This window comes from Gordionus sp. m RMFG-2023, chromosome 1 (assembly GCF_954871325.1).
Source record: "Gordionus sp. m RMFG-2023 chromosome 1, tfGorSpeb1-WG-v2, whole genome shotgun sequence".
NCBI classification, from domain to species: domain Eukaryota; kingdom Metazoa; phylum Nematomorpha; class Gordioida; order Chordodea; family Parachordodidae; genus Gordionus; species Gordionus sp. m RMFG-2023.
In genome coordinates, this window is record NC_088775.1 from 4,344,915 (window position 1) to 4,369,583 (window position 24,669).

Sequence of the window (24,669 nt, forward strand, 5' to 3'; positions counted from 1 at the left end):
AAAAAAAGTGTATCAAAATGTACCTTAGAATGAATTTCAAAACAGATGCAGATACTTCTTAAATAATATCTAAATACAGATATCTCATTTTTATATCTCGATATTTTAACAACTCTGGTAAATCGTGTATTTTAATTTTTTAAATTCTATTTGACTCATATTTACGTTCAGATAAAAAATTATTCTGATTGATAACAAAATAAAATTAAAAGGTATTTTTTAATCTGATTTGATATGAAAGTTGAATTTTGCAGGACTTTAATTATTAATCTTATCTTAAATCTAAATAATTTTTAAAAAAAATTTAGGTTTACGAATCGGTTGTGGGATTAATTGCTATTAACAACTTGCCAATCAATTTAGTTACATATGAATCATTCAAGCTATTATTAGATCCAATAGTCCAATCATTGAATATGACTTTAAACAAACATATCGTAAATGATAAAATAAAATATGCGGCATCAGAAATAAGATGCCTAATAATGCAACAAGTAAAAAATAAGCTCATTTCTTTGAAGATAGATACAGCCACAAGATTTCAAAAATCAGTGTTGGGGGTTAATGCCCAATTTATTATAGATGATAAGATTGAAATACGAACTTTAGGCATGTTAGAAATTGTAAAGGCGCACACGGCGTCTAATTTAAAGGAAGAAATAGAAAATTTATTAAAAATGTATAATATATGTTTGAGCCAAATATACAGTATCACTGTTGACAATGGTGCCAATATGATAAAAAATCGTGGAAATGATAGTGGAAGAACAGCTAATTACTCATATCGATCTTTCTGAAGATGCATTCTCAGAATATTTGTTACAAAATAGCGATAATGAGTCCTCGCAGGAATATAACGACTCTTCACAACCAAATAACGATTATAATAATATAGAGATCACTCAGGAAAATAACAGTGATATTTCAAATATACATGATAATGATTCCTCTGGGGAGTATATAATAAATAATCTAAATCAAGATGATAACATACATTTTCAACATGATAATCAAGAACAAATAAATGATGATATGGAAAATTTATTAAATGATCTAAGAAAATCATTTGGGCTGATTTGTGTGCGATGTTGTGCCCATACTATTCAATTAGGAGTTAATGATTATATAAAAAAATTTCTAAAGGAGGATTTAGAAGATATAAGATCTATTCTAAAAATATGCAAATCACAAAAATATAAAAGTTTATATTCATTAGAAAAAATTAACAAACCAGTGCTGGACTCTGTTACTAGGTGGAATAGCACCTATAGAATGCTAAAAAATCTAAAGGATAATAAAATATTTTACTTAAAAATGGGTCATATATATTTAGAAACTTTTATAAATTCAAGACTCTGGGATAGAATTGACGCATATCTCACCGTCTTATCTCCTGTTAATTTATGTACCATTAAACTGCAAGAAAAATCTTGTACAATCGGAGATTTTTTTAAAATATGGCTTGAATGCAAATTAGATTTAGAGGAAATAAATAATGAATCCTCAAATAATTTGATTAAATGTCTGGATTATCGTCAAAAATATCTTTTTGATAATAATGTTTTTAGAAGTGGGATCTACATGGATCCCAGATTTAATTATCAGAATGGAATCTATCCATCCGAAAGTGATAAATTGCTGGCCAGGGTAAATTTATAATATTTAACTTTAAATTAAATAAATTTATTTTATTTTAGGAACATCTGATGTCTACTTGGAGACAAATACAAATTTTTAATAAGCCAAAAGATAATCCAGCTCTGAGTGGCTCTCCTTTAATCCCTGTAAGTTGTAAAAAAACCAGATTAGATGTATATTTGGAGCGAGAAAGCGCTAATGCTCCAATATACCAAAATATTGAAATCCTTGATATGAACACCAAAATTAATGCTTTAATATATGGTCAAAAATTGCCATCTGATCAAAATATTTTGCAATATTGGCAATCCAAAAAAATTCAGGATCCGGAATTATATGCCCTATCGCGAGTAGTTCTAGCCGCTCCTTGCTCTCAAGTATCTGTTGAGAGATCATTCAGTGCTCTGGGATTGGTCCTTACACCGCTACGAACAAGATTAGAGAAATCTATATTAAATGATATTTTATTAATTAAACTTAATAAAAGTTTATTAAATAACGTTATATTTTGATTTTTATTATATTTATATAAAATTTTTATTTTTATATATTATATCATGTATTATTTAATTATATATAATCATTTTACTAATTAAAATATGACGAATAATTGAAATACAAAATAAAATTGTTACCCAAACTCTTGAAGTACTGAAAAAAAATCAAAATTCACAAATACTTGTTTTAAGTGCTGAATTTTTTAAAATTGAGGTCTTTATAGTCCCACCTTTCTTTTGATGAAAGATAAATTTGTTTTATTAAATCATGTTTTTGGGAATTTTATATAAATATAAGTGCTAAACTGCTAGATTTTCAAAAAGGACTAAATTTAATAAAGAAAAATACTAAATATATTTGAGGTGAATTAAATATTTTTAACTTACCTAAACCTCGACATTTCGCTGATAAATGTCCAAACTTTTGTGCCATCTATGACCACAATCTTAAGGCTTACATGACGAGGTAACGTTTGAAGTTTTTATTAATAAAAAAAATATTTAAAAAAAATATATTTTTTAATGTTATATTTTATCTGACTCTGAATAACGAATAAAAAAGAAAGATTTTTAGAGAGATTTTTATATAATCTTAAAATTTTTTTTAATAAATCCCCCATTTCACTAACACATGTTAAGAAATCCCCCATCAATATAACCCAAAATTTTAAAACTAATTTTTTTTCAAATAAAATAGAAGGCGAAGGGTGAAGTTTTTATTTTTATTATAAAAAGAATTACATATAAAATTTTTTTTAATAATAATAATGGGGTCCCACGTAATTATAGAGAAACCATTATAGAGAATGTATTTTATAGAAAAACATTTATATAGAAGAAAACAATTATAGAGAATGCATTTATAGAGAATTGTTTTATAGAGAATGTAGTTTATTTTATAGAGAAACATATAGAGAAGAAAACAATTATAGAGAATGTTGTATAGAGAAATTTTTTTTATTTGCATTTAGAGAAAATAGAACTGTTAGTTTCATACATACCAAAAAATTATAGGAATATAGTGTTGCTTTCTACACACTGATAACAAAATTGATGCATCAACTGATAAGTTTAAAAAACCAGAAATTATAACTTTTTATAATTTAACAAAAACTGGAGTTGATACAGTTGATCAACTATCCCCATATATTATATATCCAGGAATCCAATAGACGGCCATTGGCCTTTTTTTATACTATAGTAAATATATCAATGATAAATGTACTGATAGTTTATAAAGCTAATAATTTATCGAATATAAAAATTTATAAAATTATTAGCAATGGAACTGATAACTCCATATATGATCAGCAGTTCTGAGAACCCTAGTATATGTAAATTATTACGTAACAACATTGGGGATGTTCTCAATATAACTGATGAAAAACATATTCCAACTAATAAAAAGGGAGTATGTAAAGATTGTCCAAGAGTGAAGGAGGTAAAAACAACATTTATTTGTTTAAATTGTTAAAAATTCATTTGTAAAGATCATATGCATACATTTTGTCGTGAATGTTAGTACAAAAATTTACATGATATTTGATGATTAGTATTTTTTTTAATATTTGATATCTTTTTATAAATTTTATATAATTATCTATATTCGACATTCATTTAATAAAATATATAATAAAATTTGCATTTTTTAAATACTTTTTGGTGATCAAAATATAATTAAAGAAAGGTCTCAGAAAAAAAAATTTATTTCAGTAACTTTAGTAAATTTTCATAACTGTTTTTAGAAGTAACTATTAATCTAAGATTTTGTATTTATTATTTCCAATAATATTTGAATATATATTCAAAATTGTATTTGTAGATCTCAAATTTTAATATGTTCTGAGTTATAGCTAATCAAAATTTGGGATAAAATAGACCCCACCTTTGTAGTTAAGGGATTTTTTTCCACCTTTCTAGTGAAGGATCAAAAAGTATGGGTTGAATTTTAAAAGGAGAAATATTTATATGCTAGGTTTACAATAAATATTCATATTTAAAACTGCCTTTCGCGACTCGAATTGATAGAGTAAAATAAAAAAAATATAAAATATTTTCAGTATAAAAAAAACTAAATCTATCCAATTGAATAAGTTAGGTCAGGTTTATTATTTCGTCAAAACTAAAAAACCAAGAATTTAACAATCCATAAATATATTTGGCTCGTAATATAAATTTGAGTTCTTGCTGTTTAATGTCGTTGTACATTGTAAAAGCACGACTTTATTTAAATAACGCTCAAAGAAGGCACCACTTTTTAATATTTTACAATCTAAAGCCATCAAAAATTTAATAAACATGATGAGCCAATATTTTTTATTAAAAAAAAATTAGATCGGTTATTTTTTAAAATTAAATGGGATAGGACCTTACTAACAACAAACCTGGTTAACAATATATTTTTTTAATAATTTTGAAATAATAAATAATTTTCAAAATATCTTTATTCTAACCTTGTTTAATAAAAAGAGTTTAAAAATATTATATATGACAATTATCAGTTTTCAATTTTATATATAAAAAACTCAAAAATAATGATTATTTGTGGTACATCTTCACTGAAATTTTAATTTAACATATTAATAATATCTATTTTTACTCATTTGCTTTAAAAAAATTTAAAAAATTTCAATAATAACGATCATGATAATTGTCACTTTACTGTAGTACATCTTCACTGAAATTTTAATTTAACATGTTAACAATATCTATTTTTACATTTGCTTTAAAAAAATTCAAAAAAGTTCAAAAATAACGATTATGATAATTGTCACTTTCCTGTAGTACATCTTCATTGAAATTTTAATTTAACATGTTAACAATATCTTCTTTTATCCATTTGCTTTAAAAAAATTCAAAAAAGTTCAAAAATAACGATTATGACAATTGTCACTTCCCTGTAGTATATCTTCAATGAATGTTTAATTTAACATGTTAACAATATCTATTTTTACCCAAATGCTTTAAAAAAATTCAAAAATGTTAAAAAATAACGATTATGACAATTGTCACTTTCCTGTAGTACATCTTCTCTGAAATTTTAATTTAACATGCTAACTGATATATATTATCAAATAATAATACATTTATTTAACATTATAAATATATGTCAATCAATTTATAGTTGATAATTAGAAAAATAATATAGATATTGATTGTTTATTAAATATTTATTGAATCGCGGATTGATTTTTAAAAAATATAAGAAAAAAGGAATTGATTTTTGTGAAATATATTAAAAAAATGAAAATTTTACTGTGAATATTTAATTTTATGGAAATTGAAAAATAAAGAGTATATATTTAAAAGTATTATTGTGTAAATATAAAATAACAATATCTTCTTTTACCCATTTGCTTTAAAAAAATTTAAAAAGGTTCAAAAATAATTATGACAATTGTCACATTCCTGTAGTACATCTTCACTGAAATTTTTAACATGTTAACAATATCTATTTTTACCTATTTGCTTTAAAAAAGTTCAAAAATAACGATTATGACAATTGTCATCCTGTAGTACATCTTCACTGAAATTTTAATTTAACATGTTAACAATATCTATTTTTACCCATTTGCTTTAAAAAATTTTTAAAAAGGTTCAAAAATAACGATTATGACAATTGTCTCTTTCCTGTGGTACATCTTCACTGAAATTTTAATTTAAAACATATTAACAATATCTATTTTTACCCATTTGCTTTAAAAAAATTAAAAAGTTCAATAATAACGATTATGATAATTGTCACTTTCCTGTGGTTCATCTTCACTGAAATTTTACTTTAATATGTTAACAATATCTATTTTTACCCATTTGCTTTAAAAAAATTTAAAAAAGTTCAAAAATAACGATTATGATAATTGTTACTTTCCTGTGGTTCATCTTCACTGAAATTTTAATTTAACATGTTAACAATATAATATCTATGCTTTAAAAAAATTTTCAAAAATAACGATTATAATAATTGTCACTTTTCTATGGTACATCTTCATTGAAATTTTATTTTTACATCTTAATATTAATAATTATATCCTATTTAATTTACGATATAATAAATCATATAAGTTAAAAATAACGATTATTACAATTTCCACTTTTTTATGTTACTTACATTACATCTTCATTGAAATTATAATATAAATTTTTTTTTATATAAATTTTTTTTACCCATATATGTCGAAAAAAGTTTAAAAAAATAACGATTATGAAAATTGTCGGTACATCTTTATTAAATTTTTATTTTAATTTAACATGCTTACTAATCCATTTACTTCAAAAAATAATATCAAAAAAATAAAACATTATAAAATATGAAGATCTTTGAAGATCGTTTGATCTAAAATATTTTTAAATAAAAGATCGCTGCTCAAAAATTTTTTAAAATAAAAGATCTTCGTAAGATCTCGATCTTTGAAGATCGTTGCTCAAAATTTTTTAAAAGTAAAAGATCTTCAAATTTTACGATCTTCAAAGATCTTGCTCAAATTTTTGAGCGAGATCTCGCTCAAAAATCTTCAATGAAGATCTTTTGTACAACTCTGATCAAAACTGTAGTTTTCTGAAGATTAGGCATAAAACATAAAATTAAAAATTTATTTTTCATTTTGTTGAATATTAAAATTTTAGTTTTACAAAATTGTAACATTTATAACCGTATCGTCCCGTAGTCTCGAATTATAATTAACTTTATACGTTTTGCCGCTTTACGAAAAGGTAAAATTGGATTTACAAGCTAAATACCATTTTTTGTCTACTTTTCTTTTCTTCTCAATCTTACTTCCTCTTTAGTCATAAACCTATTACTGACTTGTTTTTGTCAAGGCTTATATTAAAGATGTTAAACTTAAACTTAGCCACCACCCACCCTTAAAGTAATTAAATTATTTTTACAGTTCTTGGGTATAGGCTTTTGTTTTGCCCATTTCTTTTTGTCTATTAGCCTATAGACGTTTAAGCAACAGTTCGACTGTTGCGCGTACAAGTACGTGCGGCTTGCCCACAAACGTGTGAAGGGCTCCTCATTTTTTCTCCCCTTAATTAACTATCCAGTTTGATGGATTTTTGAGGAAAACCTAGCATAGCTCTGTTGTATCCACAACCAGAGGGCGAAAACGCTTTTATTACGTATCACGTAATAATCAACCCAGCATAATACTTTAAGTTTATATAAATAGGAAGTATAAAGGTAACCAATTTTTTTTAAACTATTAATTAAATATGACATGGAGATATTTTAAGCTATTCTAATTACATAATCATATTTATAGTATATAAAGGTGCATATTCTAATATCAATCAAAAGGGTCATATTCTACCCAGATTAAATCTGATATGTATTATTATGAGATTTTATTTTCTATTATAATATTAAATTTTAGTAGATCAACTTGCCCATAAATATAGACCGCTCAATACTTCATTCAGTCTTTAGAAAATATTGTACATATTCTCCAATACTAATATTTCAAATATTATCTTAAATAAATTTAAGGTATATCATACATTCAATAAAGTTTTATTACTCTAAAAGTATTTTGTAATAATTATTTGAAATTAAGATATAATCTTAGTTAAGGAAAATTATTACTATTTTTTTTAACAAAATATAATTAATCCACTAATACCTGTTTCAGATGGCTATGCCTAATGGCTTTAAAAAAGCATAAAGGCTATAATAGCTTCACTAATTACTTTACATGCACAAATAAACCATGCCTTGGACGATGGATTGTTAAGAACAATTTATTTACTATGTACAAAGAATGCACGAGTATATTAATTATAGATAAATTTTATATTAATATATTATAGATGCTATCTGCCTTCAAAAAAATTATTTTTCTATAGGATGCCAAAGTAAAACCTCAAATATTCTTTTAATTTATCTTTGAAAAAATTTACAGATCATTTTGATTTATCCTTACAAAATTCATATCATCCTTTAACATTATTTACCTTTTTATTAAAGCTTCCATTTCATATGCAAGTATTGGGTGTCAAAGTAATACATTAATTATATCTTATTTACAAAATATTACAAATTATTCACCATGTAAAATACAATATATTTACTATATCAATTATAAAGCTATTCAAGATGATATTCCTATTCTCACCCAAGAAGCTGTTGTCAGAAAACAATTATGCATCAATTCCATGTAAATATAATATGATTAATACATTTACTATATCAATTATAAAGCTATTCAAGATGATATTCCTATTCTAACCCAAGAAGCTGTTGTCAGTGAAAACAATTATGCATCAATTCCATGTAAATATAATATGATTAATACATTTACTATATCAATTATAAAGTTATTCAAGATGATATTCCTATTCTCACCCAAGAAGCTGTTGTCAGTGAAAACAATTATGCATCAATTCCATGTAAATATAATATGATTAATACATTTACTATATCAATTATAAAGTTATTCAAGATGATATTCCTATTCTCACCCAAGAAGTTGTTGTCAGTGAAAACAATGCATCAATTCCATGTAAATATAATATGATTAATACATTTACGATATCAATTATAAAGTTATTCAAGATGATATTCCTATTCTCACCCAAGAAGCTGTTGTCAGTGAAAACAATGCATCAATTCCATGTAAATATAATATGATTAATACATTTACGATATCAATTATAAAGTTATTCAAGATGATATTCCTATTCTCACCCAAGAAGCTGTTGTCAGTGAAAACAATTATGCATCAATTCCATGTAAAATTCAATATAAATAATATTCATTATATCAATTTAATTGCAATGATATTCAAAATTTATTTTCTTTTTAAATAGATCAATCACCATTCAATTTTCAAGATTTATTTTTTTTAAAAAAATCAATTTATAAATTAATAAAATCAAAATATAATAATGACTTTTTATAGTCTAATAAGTATTTGTACATTAATGATAAATTAATATATTATAAATGCCATGTAAAACATTGTAAAGGGAGGGGGATTTTAAATACTCATTATAATGACACAAAAGCATATTGATCATAATGATGAAGAAATATTTAATACACTCATCACTATCAATATGCTTAAAACAGAAGTTATGTTAAATAAAAATATCAGTATTAGAAAGACATACAGAAAGGTTATGAGAGACAGAAAACTCGATCCTACTCATCACGATCAATATGCTTTTGTGTCATTATAAAATGAGTATTTAAAATTCCCCTCCCTTTACAATGTTTTACATGGCATTTATAATATATTAATTTATCATTAATGTACAAATACTTATTAGAATATAAAAAGATTATTATATTTTGATTTTATTAATTTATAAATTGATTTTTTTTAAAAAAATAAATCTTGAAAATTGAATGGTGATTGATCTATTTAAAAAGAAAATAAATTTTGAATATCATTGCAATTAAATTGATATAATGAATATTATTTATATTGAATTTTACATGGAATTGATGCATAATTGTTTTCACTGACAACAGCTTCTTGGGTGAGAATAGGAATATCATTAAATGTATTAATCATATTATATTTACATGGAATGCATAATTGTTTTCACTGACAACAGCTTCTTGGGTTAGAATAGGAATATCATCTTGAATAGCTTTATAATTGATATAGTAAATGTATTAATCATATTATATTTACATGGAATTGATGCATAATTGTTTTCACTGACAACAGCTTCTTGGGTGAGAATAGGAATATCATCTTGAATAGCTTTATAATTGATATAGTAAATATATTGTATTTTACATGGTGAATAATTTGTAATATTTTGTAAATAAGATATAATTAATGTATTACTTTGACACCCAATACTTGCATATGAAATGGAAGCTTTAATAAAAAGGTAAATAATGTTAAAGGATGATATGAATTTTGTAAGGATAAATCAAAATGATCTGTAAATTTTTTCAAAGATAAATTAAAAGAATATTTGAGGTTTTACTTTGGCATCCTACAGAAAACTAATTTTTTTGAAGGCAGATTTTATCTATAATATATTAATATAAAATTTATCTATAATTAATATACTCGTGCATTCTTTGGACATAGTAAATAAATTGTTATTATATTATATAGTATATAAAGGTGCATATTCTAATATCAATCAAAAGGGTCATATCCTACCCATATTAGTTAAAAATGATTTGGGTCCGCTATCTCGAATATTAAAAAGTATCAAAAAGAAAAACAATTTAAAAACAAAGAGAATATCAACTGAAATCTGCCGTTCTAACTGCATAATCCATCCATACATGGGTCTATAACCCTCGTTGATCATATTACCTAATTAAATGTCTAATTATTATTTTATTTAATATAGTTTTTATATAAATTTCATTTTACAAATAGTGCACATGTTAATTTAAATATATTTTTAAAAAATAAAAGAAATGCAAATAAAACAAAGTAATTTAAAGGAGAATTATAAATTAAAAAATAAAAAACAATTACAACTACCTAACAAAAACCATTATATTTATTTTGGAAATTATTACATTTATTCTTTTCATTCCAAATCTACCGTTAATTAAAGATATATATTTTTTTAAGAAATCACTAAAAAATAAAAATTATAAAATATATAATTGATTTTGTGGTTAATTTTTTTTTATAATTAAAGAGAATATGCATTTTTTTGATTACTTGTAAATTTTTATAGGGTGTTTGTAATCATTTCGATATAATTTTTTTGATATTTTGGATATAAGTTTAAAGTGGGAAAATGAGAATTTGAAAAAAAAAGAAAAGAAATCACGCTTGAGAATTCACCAAATGGAGTTGAACTATTTGTCGTAACATAATATTTAATTTGATATGGGTTCTCTTTTTTAAGCGTCTAGAGAGGTGTCAAAAATTTGAAGGATTGATATGGCACAACTTTATCGAATCAGGGTAACTTTCAGAATTTTTGCATAATTTATATTGATAATAATGACATATAAAATATAACTAAAATTTTTGATAGAAATATTTATATGCAAAATTTTTTCGAATAAAATAAAACTATGCAAAAAGAACAATTTTAATTAGAAATTAAAATAAAAATTTTCAGAGAATGTTTTTACCTATATCATTCAATGACAGCTCTGAATAATAGATAAAACAAAATAGGTTTTCCAGCTTTATTATTGGCCTCGTGAAAAATATTTAATAGGGCAGTACATCCATAATTATTGAGGTAAAAATTCGACCTTAAAACATTTATTAAGCTCATAAAAATTTTTTACAATCACTAAATAATAGCAAAAATAGGATGTTTGTAGTTGCTCTAGATTTTGTTTTGGTGTACGGCCATTTTTTAAATTAATTTTGTTATTAATTTTTACATTTTAATTTCGGCTATTAACCTTCTTAAGCACTTGTTATCAACGGACCACTAAAAAATGATAAAAATTTCATCTTTAATGCATCCATAATTTGTCATATTAAGCGCTAAACGATGTATTCCTTTTATCTCATAATAAATAGTTTAAATCCTATAATATAAATAAATTAAAAATAATTATAATTTTTAAATTTCATTAATATTAAATCCGCAAGTTGGTGTATTATTACTTTAAGAAAAAAAAATTAAAAACTTTCTTTGTTTTAGTATTTTTTAAATTCATATTATATTATTATTTAAAAAGGTGTTTGACGTGTTTCACATGTTTGACTAAACTGCGAATGACAAGGTAAATTGCAAATGCTTAGGTGAAAATTTTTGACATATTCTATAGTAATTGGAGTGAGATTCATTTTCTTATGATATGAATAACTTATAAAAATTAAATTCTGCTGATTTAATATTAATGAAATTTAAAATATAATTATAATTTAATTATATTAAAGGATTTAAACTCTTTATTATGAGATAAAAGGAAATACAACTATTAATGTCTATTCATTTATTGAATATATCTAAGAATTTTATTTTTTTATAAATTATTTATAGAATAAGAAATTGAAACTCGCTCCATTTAAGAGAGAATATATCAAAAAATTTTATACCTAAGCATTTGCAGTTTACCTGGCATTTGTAGTTTAGTCAAACCGTTTACAATTTTTTTTACTTATATGACCTTCAAACAGTGTTGTTAAACGACTCATTTTGATCCGATTTTTAAAAACGGGTAACTCATTATTTCATCCAAAATAATATTACGCAAGCATGAAGATTTTGGTTTGGACATCTATTAGCGAAATCTCGAGGCTTAGGCAATATTTTTCTGGCTAAAATATTGAGATAGCCGTTTTTAATAATAGGCTCAAAATTAGCCGCTTAACAACACTACTCTAAACCCTAAACCCATTTTTGAAATTTTCCTGAACCAGTACTCCTCTCATTTTTCTACAAGGGTTCATATCCCCACTTTTTAATCTGCAAATATTGTATATGTTTTTTAAACTTTATATTACCAAATTATATTAACAAAGAATTAATTATTCTGGTATTAATAAATTAGAATCCATCTTCTCTTAATCTGCGTATATTGAATATATTTTTTACTTTTATCGAGGAAGGAAAATAGTTCAATTATTAACATCGAATTTCTAAATAGTTATCTTGTCGGGCCCGAGAAAATAATTTAATTGAAGTTTGTCTGTTTAGTGATTTTTCATATTTTTATATATATCATCATAAAAGAAAAGAGGGTAATATATTTTTTTTTATTTAATTAAAAATTTGTACTAGGGGAAGCGAACCGGACCTAACATGTATCAAAAAATTTGTGACACTTTCTTTGTAAGGAACGAATAGTATCAATTAAAAAGCCCGTTCAAAACGACCCAGGGTTACGATTTTAGCTAAAATAATATTATCGCAAGCATCGAGATTTGGATAGAAGGTCCAAACTAGCAAAATCTCTGGGTTTACATAGTATTCTTTTGGCTAAAATATTAATCGGGCCATTTTCTAAAATCGCCCCGAATCGGGCTTTTTAACAACACTAGAAAGAAAAGGGGCAGATTGGACCACGAACTCAATTATAAAAAATTTATTTTGTATCCGAATGGACCTAGAACAAATATTCCGAATTCGTTGAAATATCGTACCTCTTAACACTCCGAGAATTCTTTTTGATCAGAATCGATAAAATCATTCAGAACAATTTTATTCTCCCTGGCGCATTGCAATGATTTGTATTATATTATGATATTTTTTATTGTATTTGATATGGCTCATCATTGTCTAAATTAAAATATCCATTCTAAATTTTGCTTTTCGTCGAAAACTATCAACCCCGGCATATATAGCTCAGCCTTGAAGAAAGCGGGAAAAAATTTATTATTTTTTTCACGCACCTCAAGATGTAGCTAGTGTCAATATTTTATCCAGAGAAATATTAGCCCGAAGGTCTAAACATCTAATATCGAAATCTCGAAACTTATACAATATTTTTCTGGCTAAAATAATGAGTTAGCCAATACGAACCGTTTAACAACACTAGATGTAGCCAATTTTTTTAATAGTCATTACTTAACCATGATGTGATTTGAAATGTATAATAATCTGGGTTACATATATGCCTATATATAATTGTGGATAGTGACCATAGTACACAGTAAATGTGTGCATTCTATTGTGACAATTAACTTATATACTGATTGATTTAGAATATATATAATAAATCGTCGGCCTAGAATGGGAGTGCTCCACACTTTGCGAAAATGTTAAAAAGAGAAAATCAATATTAAAGTTTAAAATCAACTATAGGAAAAGCTTATTGATCAATTTTGACAGAGCTACAACTTTGGCAAAAATTCATATTTTCTAATCTAGTCTTTATTTATAGATATATTGGGAATAAATAAGTTATTATCCACTTCTAACTCAAAAATTTTGAAAATGTCGAGCGGAGCACTACAATTTTGGACCGACGAAATATTAGAACTTTTAACCCTATAAATAATTTATTTTGTAAATTATATAGTGATGAAAATGATAATTGGAGATTTTTATTTAATTTTTATAACATACATAAATAAATAGATTTGTCTATTTATAGTTTTATGTACAAATTTTTTTCATAGAGTACCTTGAAAGAATTTTACAACATTGTATATATAGTAACATGAATATTGCTCTTAGATAAAATGAATACATAATTCAAATTTTTTTAAAAAATATCTAATTTGTATTGTCTAAATTAAGTGGTTTTTTTTAAAAATAAAATAAAATAAATAATTTAAATAAATATGTTTTGTGGTGAAGAATTATAAGTAAATAAGTTGAATTTAACTTTATATAATAAAAAACATAAATTTTAAAGTTTTCTTAAGTTCGTGACAATTTTTACATATTTATTACCATTGCATAACATTTATTATTTATTAATTACTAATAATCTAAAAGAAGGAAAGGGAAAAAAAATTAAAAATATCTTTAAACAACGTTGTTAAGAATCGTATTTGGTGTGGTTACCCACGTTTTCTTCCCTATGCCTGCTACTGGGTGCATGTGGTTGAGGAGCGGGCGTATCTAATTTGATTTTTATTTCGTCGCACAGCTTATCTACTCGAGTCGATACCCCTTTGTATTCGTCCATGGTCATATCCATGACTTTACAGAGGCTTTGAACCTACCATTTTAAAAAATCATGATGGTTATAATTTTTGTTTTTAAAAAAATCTCAATAAATCAGCTGTTCGCAATCTTTGCCCCTTAGAATTATAGTTTTTAAAATGCAACTCAATTAATTTCTATAAAATGTGCCCTATGAATTACTAAACATAATTAATTTATATATATATATATATACCTCGGGTGTGATATCCATAAAGTTATTCAGAGCGACCAAACAGGCAAACACTTTCATAATTTATTTATTTTATTTTTTTAAAAAATTGGTTTATAAATATTAATCGATTTTTAAAAATAAAAATGATTCGGGCATTTGATTTTTTTTGATCATCTGGGATAGGAGCCAGGCCAGGTTAGACCCGTAAAATTTTAATTTAGGATCTAAACATCCTCCCGTAAAAGTGGTTTTGAGTAGAGTTAAAACCTTATAATATTTTTTTACATGATTTTTCATTCTTTTCGGTTTTGATTGCTTGCAATAACGCTATAGAAATTTCCATGGCCATTTCCTCCGGAACCTATCATGCATACATTTTTTTTTTCATAATCAATAAAATTTAATTTATCGTGTTTAATATATTTGATCGTCTGCTTTTTTTCAAAAAAAGAATTATGATGCTATTTGGAAAATAATAATTGCGAAAATTCTTTAGCCGCTTTATCTTCTCAATTAGCTTAGCTTAGAAATCATTTCCGTGCGCACATAATTTATATGTAACCCTACACTGTACCTAACATTAGCAACGATTTAAAAGAAAAAGAAGCAATCCTTATGTCGTTCTAAATATTCCATTATAAATAGGTCTTTTTTTTGTTACATTTTATTAATAATATTTATTTATAATGGGAAGGGAATTTTAATGCATCCCCTCCAGCCCCCCCCCCATCTCATTATTTTCATGTGAATGGTTATGTAGGCTTTCTTGCGAAATAAACATGTTTATTCTCCTTAAGATGCGGGTCGGAGACTAACGCGCTAAATGAATGAATGCTCGTGTAATTTCATTTGTTTTTTAGCTGGGGAAAGAGGAGCATTATTAAAAATGATCAATTTTTAAGTCATTTATATCATGGTGAATGTTGTTCATTTGCAATTACGATTATTTTAAAAAATATATATAATTTGATTACCTTATGATAGGCCAGGTGCCATATGAGATTACAAGCTAAATCGAAGACCAGCGTGTCTCCTCCGGTATTCGTGCTGGCATCGGCTCCGCCAAAATTTTGTTTGGAAATCAGGCATTCCGAAACGATTTTAGAAACGATAGTACCGTTATTGTAATTTACGGCTTTACTTTCGGGCCATTCGATCATGGAGGTCAGGTAGTAAAAACCCGTTTTCGTGTAGCAACAGTTGCTGAGCTTTTAAAGAGAAAGAAAAAAAAATGAAACAAAAAATTTAAAAAAAAGAAATAAATAAAACTTATAAAAGATTATTTTACAAAAATGATTTGGAATTTTTAGGTAAAATTTGATCATTCTGTTTTAGCATTTCTCAAGAAAAAACATTTTATAAAAATCCTTAATGTTTTGATATTATTTTATTTGCTGTATAGATTCTTTAGTGTTTGTAAATACGTAAAACTTTAAAATAATAATTGAATAAGTAATAGTTCAGAAAAAATTGTTGATTATATTATACCAGCATCAAAATTGAGATTTTCTCTTCCTTGGATAACTTATCGAATTGTTGAATGTAAGACATGAGCCCGTGGGTACATTCGTGTTTGATAACCAATATGAAATCGAAGGACAGAACTAACAATTGCAACATTTGAAGGGTAAGAAGTTTGTCTTGCTTATCGAAGGTACCCGTCGTATCGTGCAAAATCTTGCCTTTAAATTAATTTAAAGGGGCAATATGATTCATGAGCCAAATTATAATTTTCAGTGATTTTATTTTTTTTTTCTCGTTTCATTCTGACAAATTGTCCAACGCGAGTTTTGGATATCAATATTTAAAAGATTTATGTAATGTAAATATTTTTAAAGCTCTCTCTCTTGAATAGAATTCCCTGAAGAAATGGAACTGGGGACTTCAAAATTCAAGGCGGGTGCCATCTTGTTTTAAAAAAATATATGATCATCGGTCCGGTCCGCTGAAAAATAATCAGCGTCTCGTTAGGTTTTTCAGGCTGAACCAAGCTGCTTGATCTTTACTAACTTCTCGCAAAAATAGTTGGATATAAAAGAGTAAAAACAATAATGCGCACATGTTTTGTTAACGGGATTAGAATGCCCGTAAGATAAAGGAACTATTAGATGTGTGTATCGACACCTTATTAACGGATACCAGCTGATTACCTAACATTTTTAAAAATACGAATGATCGGTTCAAATAATAATATTTTTTTAAAAAAAGAAAAGAAAGAAATAGGTAAATAAATAATAGTTACACAAAAACTGCGCGTGGTTATCGTTAACGCACCACAGGGGGTCTTCCGTGATTACGTAAGTGTTGCATTCGTTCAGAAGCTGAAACTCGGCCGCGCTAATTTTATCCTTGAGTTTTTCCTTCAATTTTTCGTACAATACTGCAGCCTGTTATAAAAAAATAAATATAATATTTAGAAAAACACACATTAACTACGGCAATTGTGTTATTTTTTCCAACTATTTTTTGATCGCGTTTTTTTTAAATTTAAATTTTACTTGAAATGTAATCCATCATGTTTAGAATACCTATTCTTATAAATTTCATAAAATTTTGCCATTTGAACCTATGAATTTAATATAAATTATATAATTTCTGCTATAGATCTTTTTTTTTATAAAAATCATAAATGACTCAAAGGTTTATCGACCAAATTGTCAACAATTCCTAAGATAGGTATTCTAAACATGCTGGAATACATTACCGGTAAAATCAGATTTTTAAATTTTTTTAAAAAAACATGCTCTCGAGTCTTAATGCTTAAGACTTGTGGTAATCAAAGGATAAGTTTTTGTGGATTTTAATGTAATCGGTAATCGCTTTATCTTTAAGCCAGCTAAAAAACCGCTAAAACGGAGTTTTTAATAGAACCTCGGGGGATTTTTGTCGAAAATATAGTACCATTTTGGATGCAATGGATAACAAAGTCCTCTTAAGTGAGGAGCCTGTATATTAAAAAACTACGATACTTGCCATTTAGATTGAGCCAATAAATTTTTTAAAGCCTCTCTCTCTCTCTCTCTTGAATAGGATTCACCGAAGAAATGGAACTGGGGAACTTCGAAATCCAAGACGGGTGCCATCTTGTTTTAAATAAATATAAGATCATCGGTCCAGTCCGCCGAAAACTAATCCGGGTTTCGTCAGATATTTCGGGCTGACTAACTAAACGCCATTTTTAAACAAAGGATCGCCGTGAAATTCAAGAAACGATTTCTTACGAAATCTAAAACAAATCAAGCTTTATAAAAAAAAATTTTTTTTATAATTATTAAATATGAATTAATAAAAAGCGCGAATTTGTTAATCTGAGTTCAAAAAGAAATAATAATTTATTAAAAAAGTATAATTGGCAAAATTAAGTTTTCATCAAAAATCGCCATCTGATTTTTTTAAAAATAAATATAACAGCCCTGACCTTGACCACCAACAATCTTAAAAAAAAAAAATTTTAAATCCAATAAAAAAAATAATTTTAAAAAATCCAGAATGAAGTAATAAAATACGATATGACAAAGGACAGATTGGCCTTTTCATTTATTTTTTATTTTTTTAAAAAAAAACTTCCTATCTACGATAATTGCACCCAATAAGAAAAATATCGATTTATTTCAACAAAAAAAAAGGATTCGCCGCCACCTAAGGCCGTAGCTAAGAATTTCAGCTAGGGGGGGGGGCAGTTGTTTACTTGAAGGGCTAACTTTCAAAGAGTATGGAATAGGTTTCCAAGGAAATAGGGAGGGGAAAAATATGGGGGGGGGGGGGGTTATTGGGTTAGCAACGACCTGTTGCCTCTAAAATATTTTATCTCGATGGATAAGCTGTAACGGAATAATAAAATTATGTGTTTAAAATTTAATAAAACGGAAGTATTTAGTATGGTTAAAATAGCCGCGTTTTGACGACTCCCCGAACTCGAGTCGGAGTTGCGAAGGCTCAGACTTTAGCGGTTCAGTAAGTCGATTAGCGAATCAGTATTTTATATTCTTATATGCGTTCAAAATAAAAAAAAATTTAAATAGAAAAGAAGGAAGGAAGGAATTTGTAATAAAACGAAAAAATAGATAAAAAAAAAGAGTTAGTTCAGTAATCTGTCTGTGAGTCGGCTCAAGGCGGGATCGATTAAGAAAGAAAATAAAGATTAACCTCTATTCCAACAAATAAATCCGGCTTATTTTCGTCTTGGAAACTTTCTATGGAAGGAGGGTCCTCTAAAGTCTTGCGGGGTTTCTCCTTGAGCGAATTGGCGTTCGCGGTGGGACCGTTTTCGGTATTATTATTTGTTTGGCTCATGACGCAATAACCAAAATGTTGGGATGAATGAGGTGGCGGAGACGGTGAACACTCGATGTCTATATTTTCGAGGTAAGATTGTAGGATAGGACCGAACGGACTGCGCAAATAGTTTATATTTGTTTATTTTTTAGCAAATGTAAGATAAAATGGCGAAAAGGCGTGCCAAACAAAAACGCAGAAAGATTATTTCTTTGAATTTTGCGAATACAAGGAAGGGGGTCGTTTTTTTTTCTTCTTTAAAACCATATGAAGGGTGAATTAATAAAAATGCTAAATTGATAGTTATAAAAAATGCAATAAACCTAAAAGAAAATCAAAAAATAAAGAGTATCTATATATATAATCACCGTAATCAAGAAATGAACGTTTTCGTATATATGTTAATTTTTATTTTTCTTATCAACTTTCCTATCATCTTAATGTTAATTTTTATTTTTCCTATCATCTTAATGTTAAATAAATCGATGGAGACTATATCTCTCTAATGTTAAATGTTAAGAAAATTTTTTGTACATCACGGGATTCGAAATGACTTATCGTTTTAAAGTCAAACGTTCTTCCCACAGCCACCTTCTATATTAAATTTTGTAATATAATGTAATCTTTCTTATATATGTTATTATTTTGCTATTATTTTTTGGCTTATTAAGTTCTTATTTCATTGGTTTAAATTTATTTTCTTTGTTTTATTAATTAATTCATCAACCATTTTAAATTTACCGATTTTTAAGAAGATACAAAATAAATCAAATTATAAATTATCATTTTTCTCTAACAATTAATGTTTATAGATATTTCTTAATTTAACTATCATTATTCTTACACTGTCAAGTAAAATTATTATATAAATAAAATTTAATATTATTTTAAGTCAAATTCTAGATGCCGAAGCGAATAAACTAGCTAAATATTCGCCATATCTTCCCGCCAATTATATATTCCTACCATTAATCGCCACTACTCTAAAGTCGTTCGGCTCTCATGCCCTAGACTTCTTTAAAGAGCTAGGAAAACGGATCTCTGCTAGGACCGAGGATCCCAACGAGAGATTCTACCTACGCCAACGAATAGTCATAAACATAGTAAAATACAATTATCTCAGCTTTATTTTTTCAATATCCGAAACCACGTAATTGAACATCCTATGCATAGTAGAGACTTTGGCCATTTTGTTGCCTATTATAATGTTAGATCTAAAAGGTAACTTGAATCTCAATCAATAAAAAAAATAGCAAGAATTAATGACTTTATATAATTGTGATTTACTAATATTATATTTTTTTACTATAATTATAACTTACCTTGATATAAATTGTCTATAACGAAATTATAATTTTTATAAAATAATTAAAGTATTAAAAAAATATATAAATAATATATTTAATGGAATTTGATATTTCAGAAAAAAACAGTAGGAATTTCTTAAATATTATACATCGATATACACATCATTAAAGTGCAAACTTGATTTTGATTACAAAAATGTAGTTATATAATAACTAGTTGATAACCCATCAAGAATGACGAGAATAAAAAAATCATGAACTATTACAGGAAATTTTTTTTTATTAAATAAAGGAGAACATTCAGTGAATTTTCTAAAATTTGGAGGTAAATTCCATTAAATAAGGAGATTGAAAGTATATCTAAATTGTAATAAGTATTTATTACTTGTTAAATATAAATTGGAATTAAAAATGGAATTCAATAAAATATCTTTAAATTGAGGGCTTAGTTAGTTTGTAAATATTTATATTTTCCATGATAATAAATAAATAAAGATTGCTTGGTTTGAATATGAATTATACTAAAAATATTTATAATTCCATGATAATCTATATATATAATCACCGTATTAATTGTAATAAATACTTAAGAGTGACTTAATAACTCAATAAGATCTAAATCTATTATGGAGGAAAATTCCTTCTGAAATATGGAGGAAAATTCGATTAAATAAATTTGACTTAAATGCTAAAATATAAAATTTTAAAAATAATTCACCCATCCTACTGTTTTTTTCTAAAATATGAAGGCAAATTCCATTAAATAAATTTGACTTACTACTTTATTATTAACACTCACAAATCATAATTAGTTTAATTTAACTTATAAACATTAATTGATTTTAAATTTAATAATATTCATTCTTACCATATTATTAGATTTTTAACTTGTTCAAATTCAAATATTTCATTCATCCTACTCTGTTTTTTTTTCTGAAATATGGAGGAAAATTCTATTAAATAAATTTGACTTAAATGCTAAAATAATATTAAATTTTTTTAATACAATAATTTTACTCAACAGAGTAAGAAATAATTTATAATTTGATTAAAAATTGGTAAATTAAAAAAGGTTGTGATCTTCTTAAAAATCGTTAATGAAAACGTTTATTTCTTGATTACGGTGATTATACATTTCATTCTTTAAAAAAACTTAGAGCTTTGCTACCGAAGGTGGTAAGAGTAGAGCAGGCGATAGGTATGAATAAGAAAGAGGGGTCTATGGAACTATATTTGATAGTTTTACGAGTTTCTGCTAGAGCGAGGGCATCGACGTTGTGGTTGGATGGTGCATTTGGGTCTATGCAGGTGAAGTCCCAGACTAGTAGCTGGCCCCTTGACCAAGGAATCAAGGACATTCCATCAGGACGTTTTCCGTCGGATCTAAAAATGCCGGTCGGTTCAAGTCTTGATGAAATGCCTGCGGATTTGAGAGCGCGCAATATGATGTCATTGCAATTGGTGTGCCGTGGAAAACGGCCTCGGCAAAAGCGGCAATGGAGGCAATGTCTGCCCTTGCGATCGACGCTGGTTTCGCAGTGTTTGCATTGGTATGGTAGAACAACGGCATTTTTAGATCCGACGGAAAACGTCCTGATGGAATGTCCTTGATTCCTTGGTCAAGGGGCCAGCTACTAGTCTGGGACTTCACCTGCATAGACCCAAATGCACCATCCAACCACAACGTCGATGCCCTCGCTCTAGCAGAAACTCGTAAAACTATCAAATATAGTTCCATAGACCCCTCTTTCTTATTCATACATCGCCTGCTCTACTCTTACCACCTTCGGTAGCAAAGCTCTAAGTTTTTTTAAAGAATTGGGCAAACGGATTCGGGAAAAAACCGATCAGCCTAAAGAGTCCCTTTTCTTACGACAAAGACTTGCTACCGCCATCATTCGCTCTAACTACCTAAGTTTCATCTCTTCCATTGAATAATCTCCTATGTCTAAGTTCTCTCTCTCCCTTCTCTTTCCTAGTTTCCATTCTTTTATCCCTTACCCTCTTTCGCACATTATATTTTTATATTTTTTTTACCTTTATTAATTTTACCATATAAAAAAAATTTATTATTTTCTTATAATATTTACCGATGATATTTTGATTATACATTTCTCAAATATGCTTAAAACTATACTTAATGCATAAACAAGTAATTAAAATTAAATTACTATATTTAATGAAAAAAAAGAATAAAAGTCGATAATTATATTTTCATTAATCAATTTAATAGACAAACTAAATCTTTTAATAAAATTAAATTAAAAATTATTAAAAATAAATAAAAATATATAATTCGTTATATTTTAATCCGCTAGAGGGCGCATTATTATTTAAAATAATTTTTTATTTGCTCTTTATATATTTTAAAAAAAATTATGTTAATAATATTATTATTGTTGTAAATATATTTATTTATTAATCATAATTAATATTATTTTTTTTTGTGTGAGTCATGAAATATGTTTTTTGGAGTTTTGTTTTTAATATTTTTTTTTTTAAGTTTCGCGAACTCATCGTGACCATTATTATAAATATTTTTAATATTTATTATAAAAAAAAATAATAATCAGATATAAAAACCTGAAAAAGGTTAAAAAATTGTCATTATTATAATTATATATTTTTTAGAAAATTTCCTTTGAAACAAGAAAATAAAGACGTTATATTGTAAAATCATTTGTTTTGAAAAGGTAAAAAAAAAATTAAAGACTTTGTATTTTAAAATAATAAGAACTACCAAGTTGAAAGTTTCTAGCCATTAGAACTTTGAAATTGGGGGCGTGTTGTAAATATTTTTATTTATTAATCATAATTAATATTATTTTTTTTTGTGTGAGTCATGAAATATTTTTTTTGGAGTTTTGTTTTTAATATTTTTTTTTAAAGTTTCGCGAACTCATCGTGACCATTATTATAAATATTTTTAATATTTATTAAATGTTGTAAATATTTTTATTTATTTATTAATAAACATTAAATAAAAACCTTTGAACACAAAAAAAAAAGTTGTTTTACAACGAAAAAGGGGGGGGGGGGATCCTAAATAAAAATAAAAAGTAATCATCTATTATTCTACACATGTTCACATAAATAAAAAAAATACTATGATGTTAAATATTTTAAAAGTTTTATTCCATATATTAATATCGAATTTTAATTATTCTCGAAATTCTATTAAGGAAAATGATAAAAAAAAATTTTTTATTATAAAAAAAAAATTTAATATTTATTTGGGTCCCATCACATCCTCCAACAACTCTTGAATCTCAGATGGTGACAAATCGACCATAGGCCACTCCTCAGCGTAATAGGCCCTGGGACTCGCCTCCGCCGTTTCTTCTCGTAACGGCTATAATCGCCACCGGTCGCCCCGTCGCAGTTATGGATTGATCCTGTTGTGGTATTACCCCTATCGTTAAAGGCGGTAAAATGGTCCTAACTGGCCGGGCGTCGCTCCTTCCCGGGCTTCGGCTTCTGAGGCGCGTCGTTTCCCTATTATCATTCGAGTTTTGTCTACGATTTGGCCCACGGGGGCACCGCATCTGCAAATGATTAGGCGAACCACATAAGAAACAAGAGCGTCTCCTCCTCGGGCGCGTGCTGAGGTGCCGGGGCTCCGGTAACTCGGAGTGATCTCGATTATTCGTTATTATCCCGGATACTCCCCTTTGGACCGGGGGAGATCTAGCTACTCTGTTCCGGCGTATTGGAGGCGATCGGTCTACTATGTTTCGGCAAATCGAAGGCGAGATTGGGCGCCCATCCTCATTAACATATCCTCGGAAAATACTTATTCTAATGGTTAAATTCTCCCAATAGATACAACGGTGGCGATTATAGAGCCGTTACGAGAAGAAACGGCGAAGGCGAGTCCCAGGGCCTATTACGCTGAGGAGTGGCCTACGGTCGATTTGTCACCATCTGACCCCGTGGCCTCGCCGGGCCAATCTTTTTATTGTTTATATATATATCCTTTATAATCAATATGTAATATATATATGTATAAGTATTGATAATTAATATAGTAATTATTGCGCATTGATACAAAATGGTGATGTTACAATGGTGGACATATTAAATACAAATTTGTTATGACCCTGGAAAATTTCTGGGATAGAACGGCGTATTGATCGTAGAATAATAAATTAGCAATAATAATTTATATTCCCGATCGTCGTATATATATATGCGTGGGACTTTATTTCTGGCCGCGTATTCCAGATTT

At 26.9% G+C, this 24,669-nt stretch overlaps 1 protein-coding gene across 1 annotated transcript in view; it reads right to left on the reverse strand.

Moving 5' to 3' along the window:
• Positions 1 to 14,290: 14,290 nt before the first annotated feature.
• The window catches only part of LOC135930576 (uncharacterized), a 34,667-nt gene continuing 24,288 nt past the window's right edge, over positions 14,291 to 24,669 (reverse strand). The window contains exons 5-11 of the mRNA XM_065467435.1: positions 19,006 to 19,252; positions 17,102 to 17,246; positions 16,348 to 16,541; positions 15,834 to 16,067; positions 15,145 to 15,220; positions 14,881 to 14,930; positions 14,291 to 14,700 (exon numbers count right to left, since the gene is read on the reverse strand). Of these exons, the coding sequence (XP_065323507.1) occupies positions 14,518 to 14,700; positions 14,881 to 14,930; positions 15,145 to 15,220; positions 15,834 to 16,067; positions 16,348 to 16,541; positions 17,102 to 17,246; positions 19,006 to 19,252 (1,129 nt within the window). The 3' untranslated portion in view covers positions 14,291 to 14,517. The remainder of the gene's footprint in view (positions 14,701 to 14,880; positions 14,931 to 15,144; positions 15,221 to 15,833; positions 16,068 to 16,347; positions 16,542 to 17,101; positions 17,247 to 19,005; positions 19,253 to 24,669) is intronic.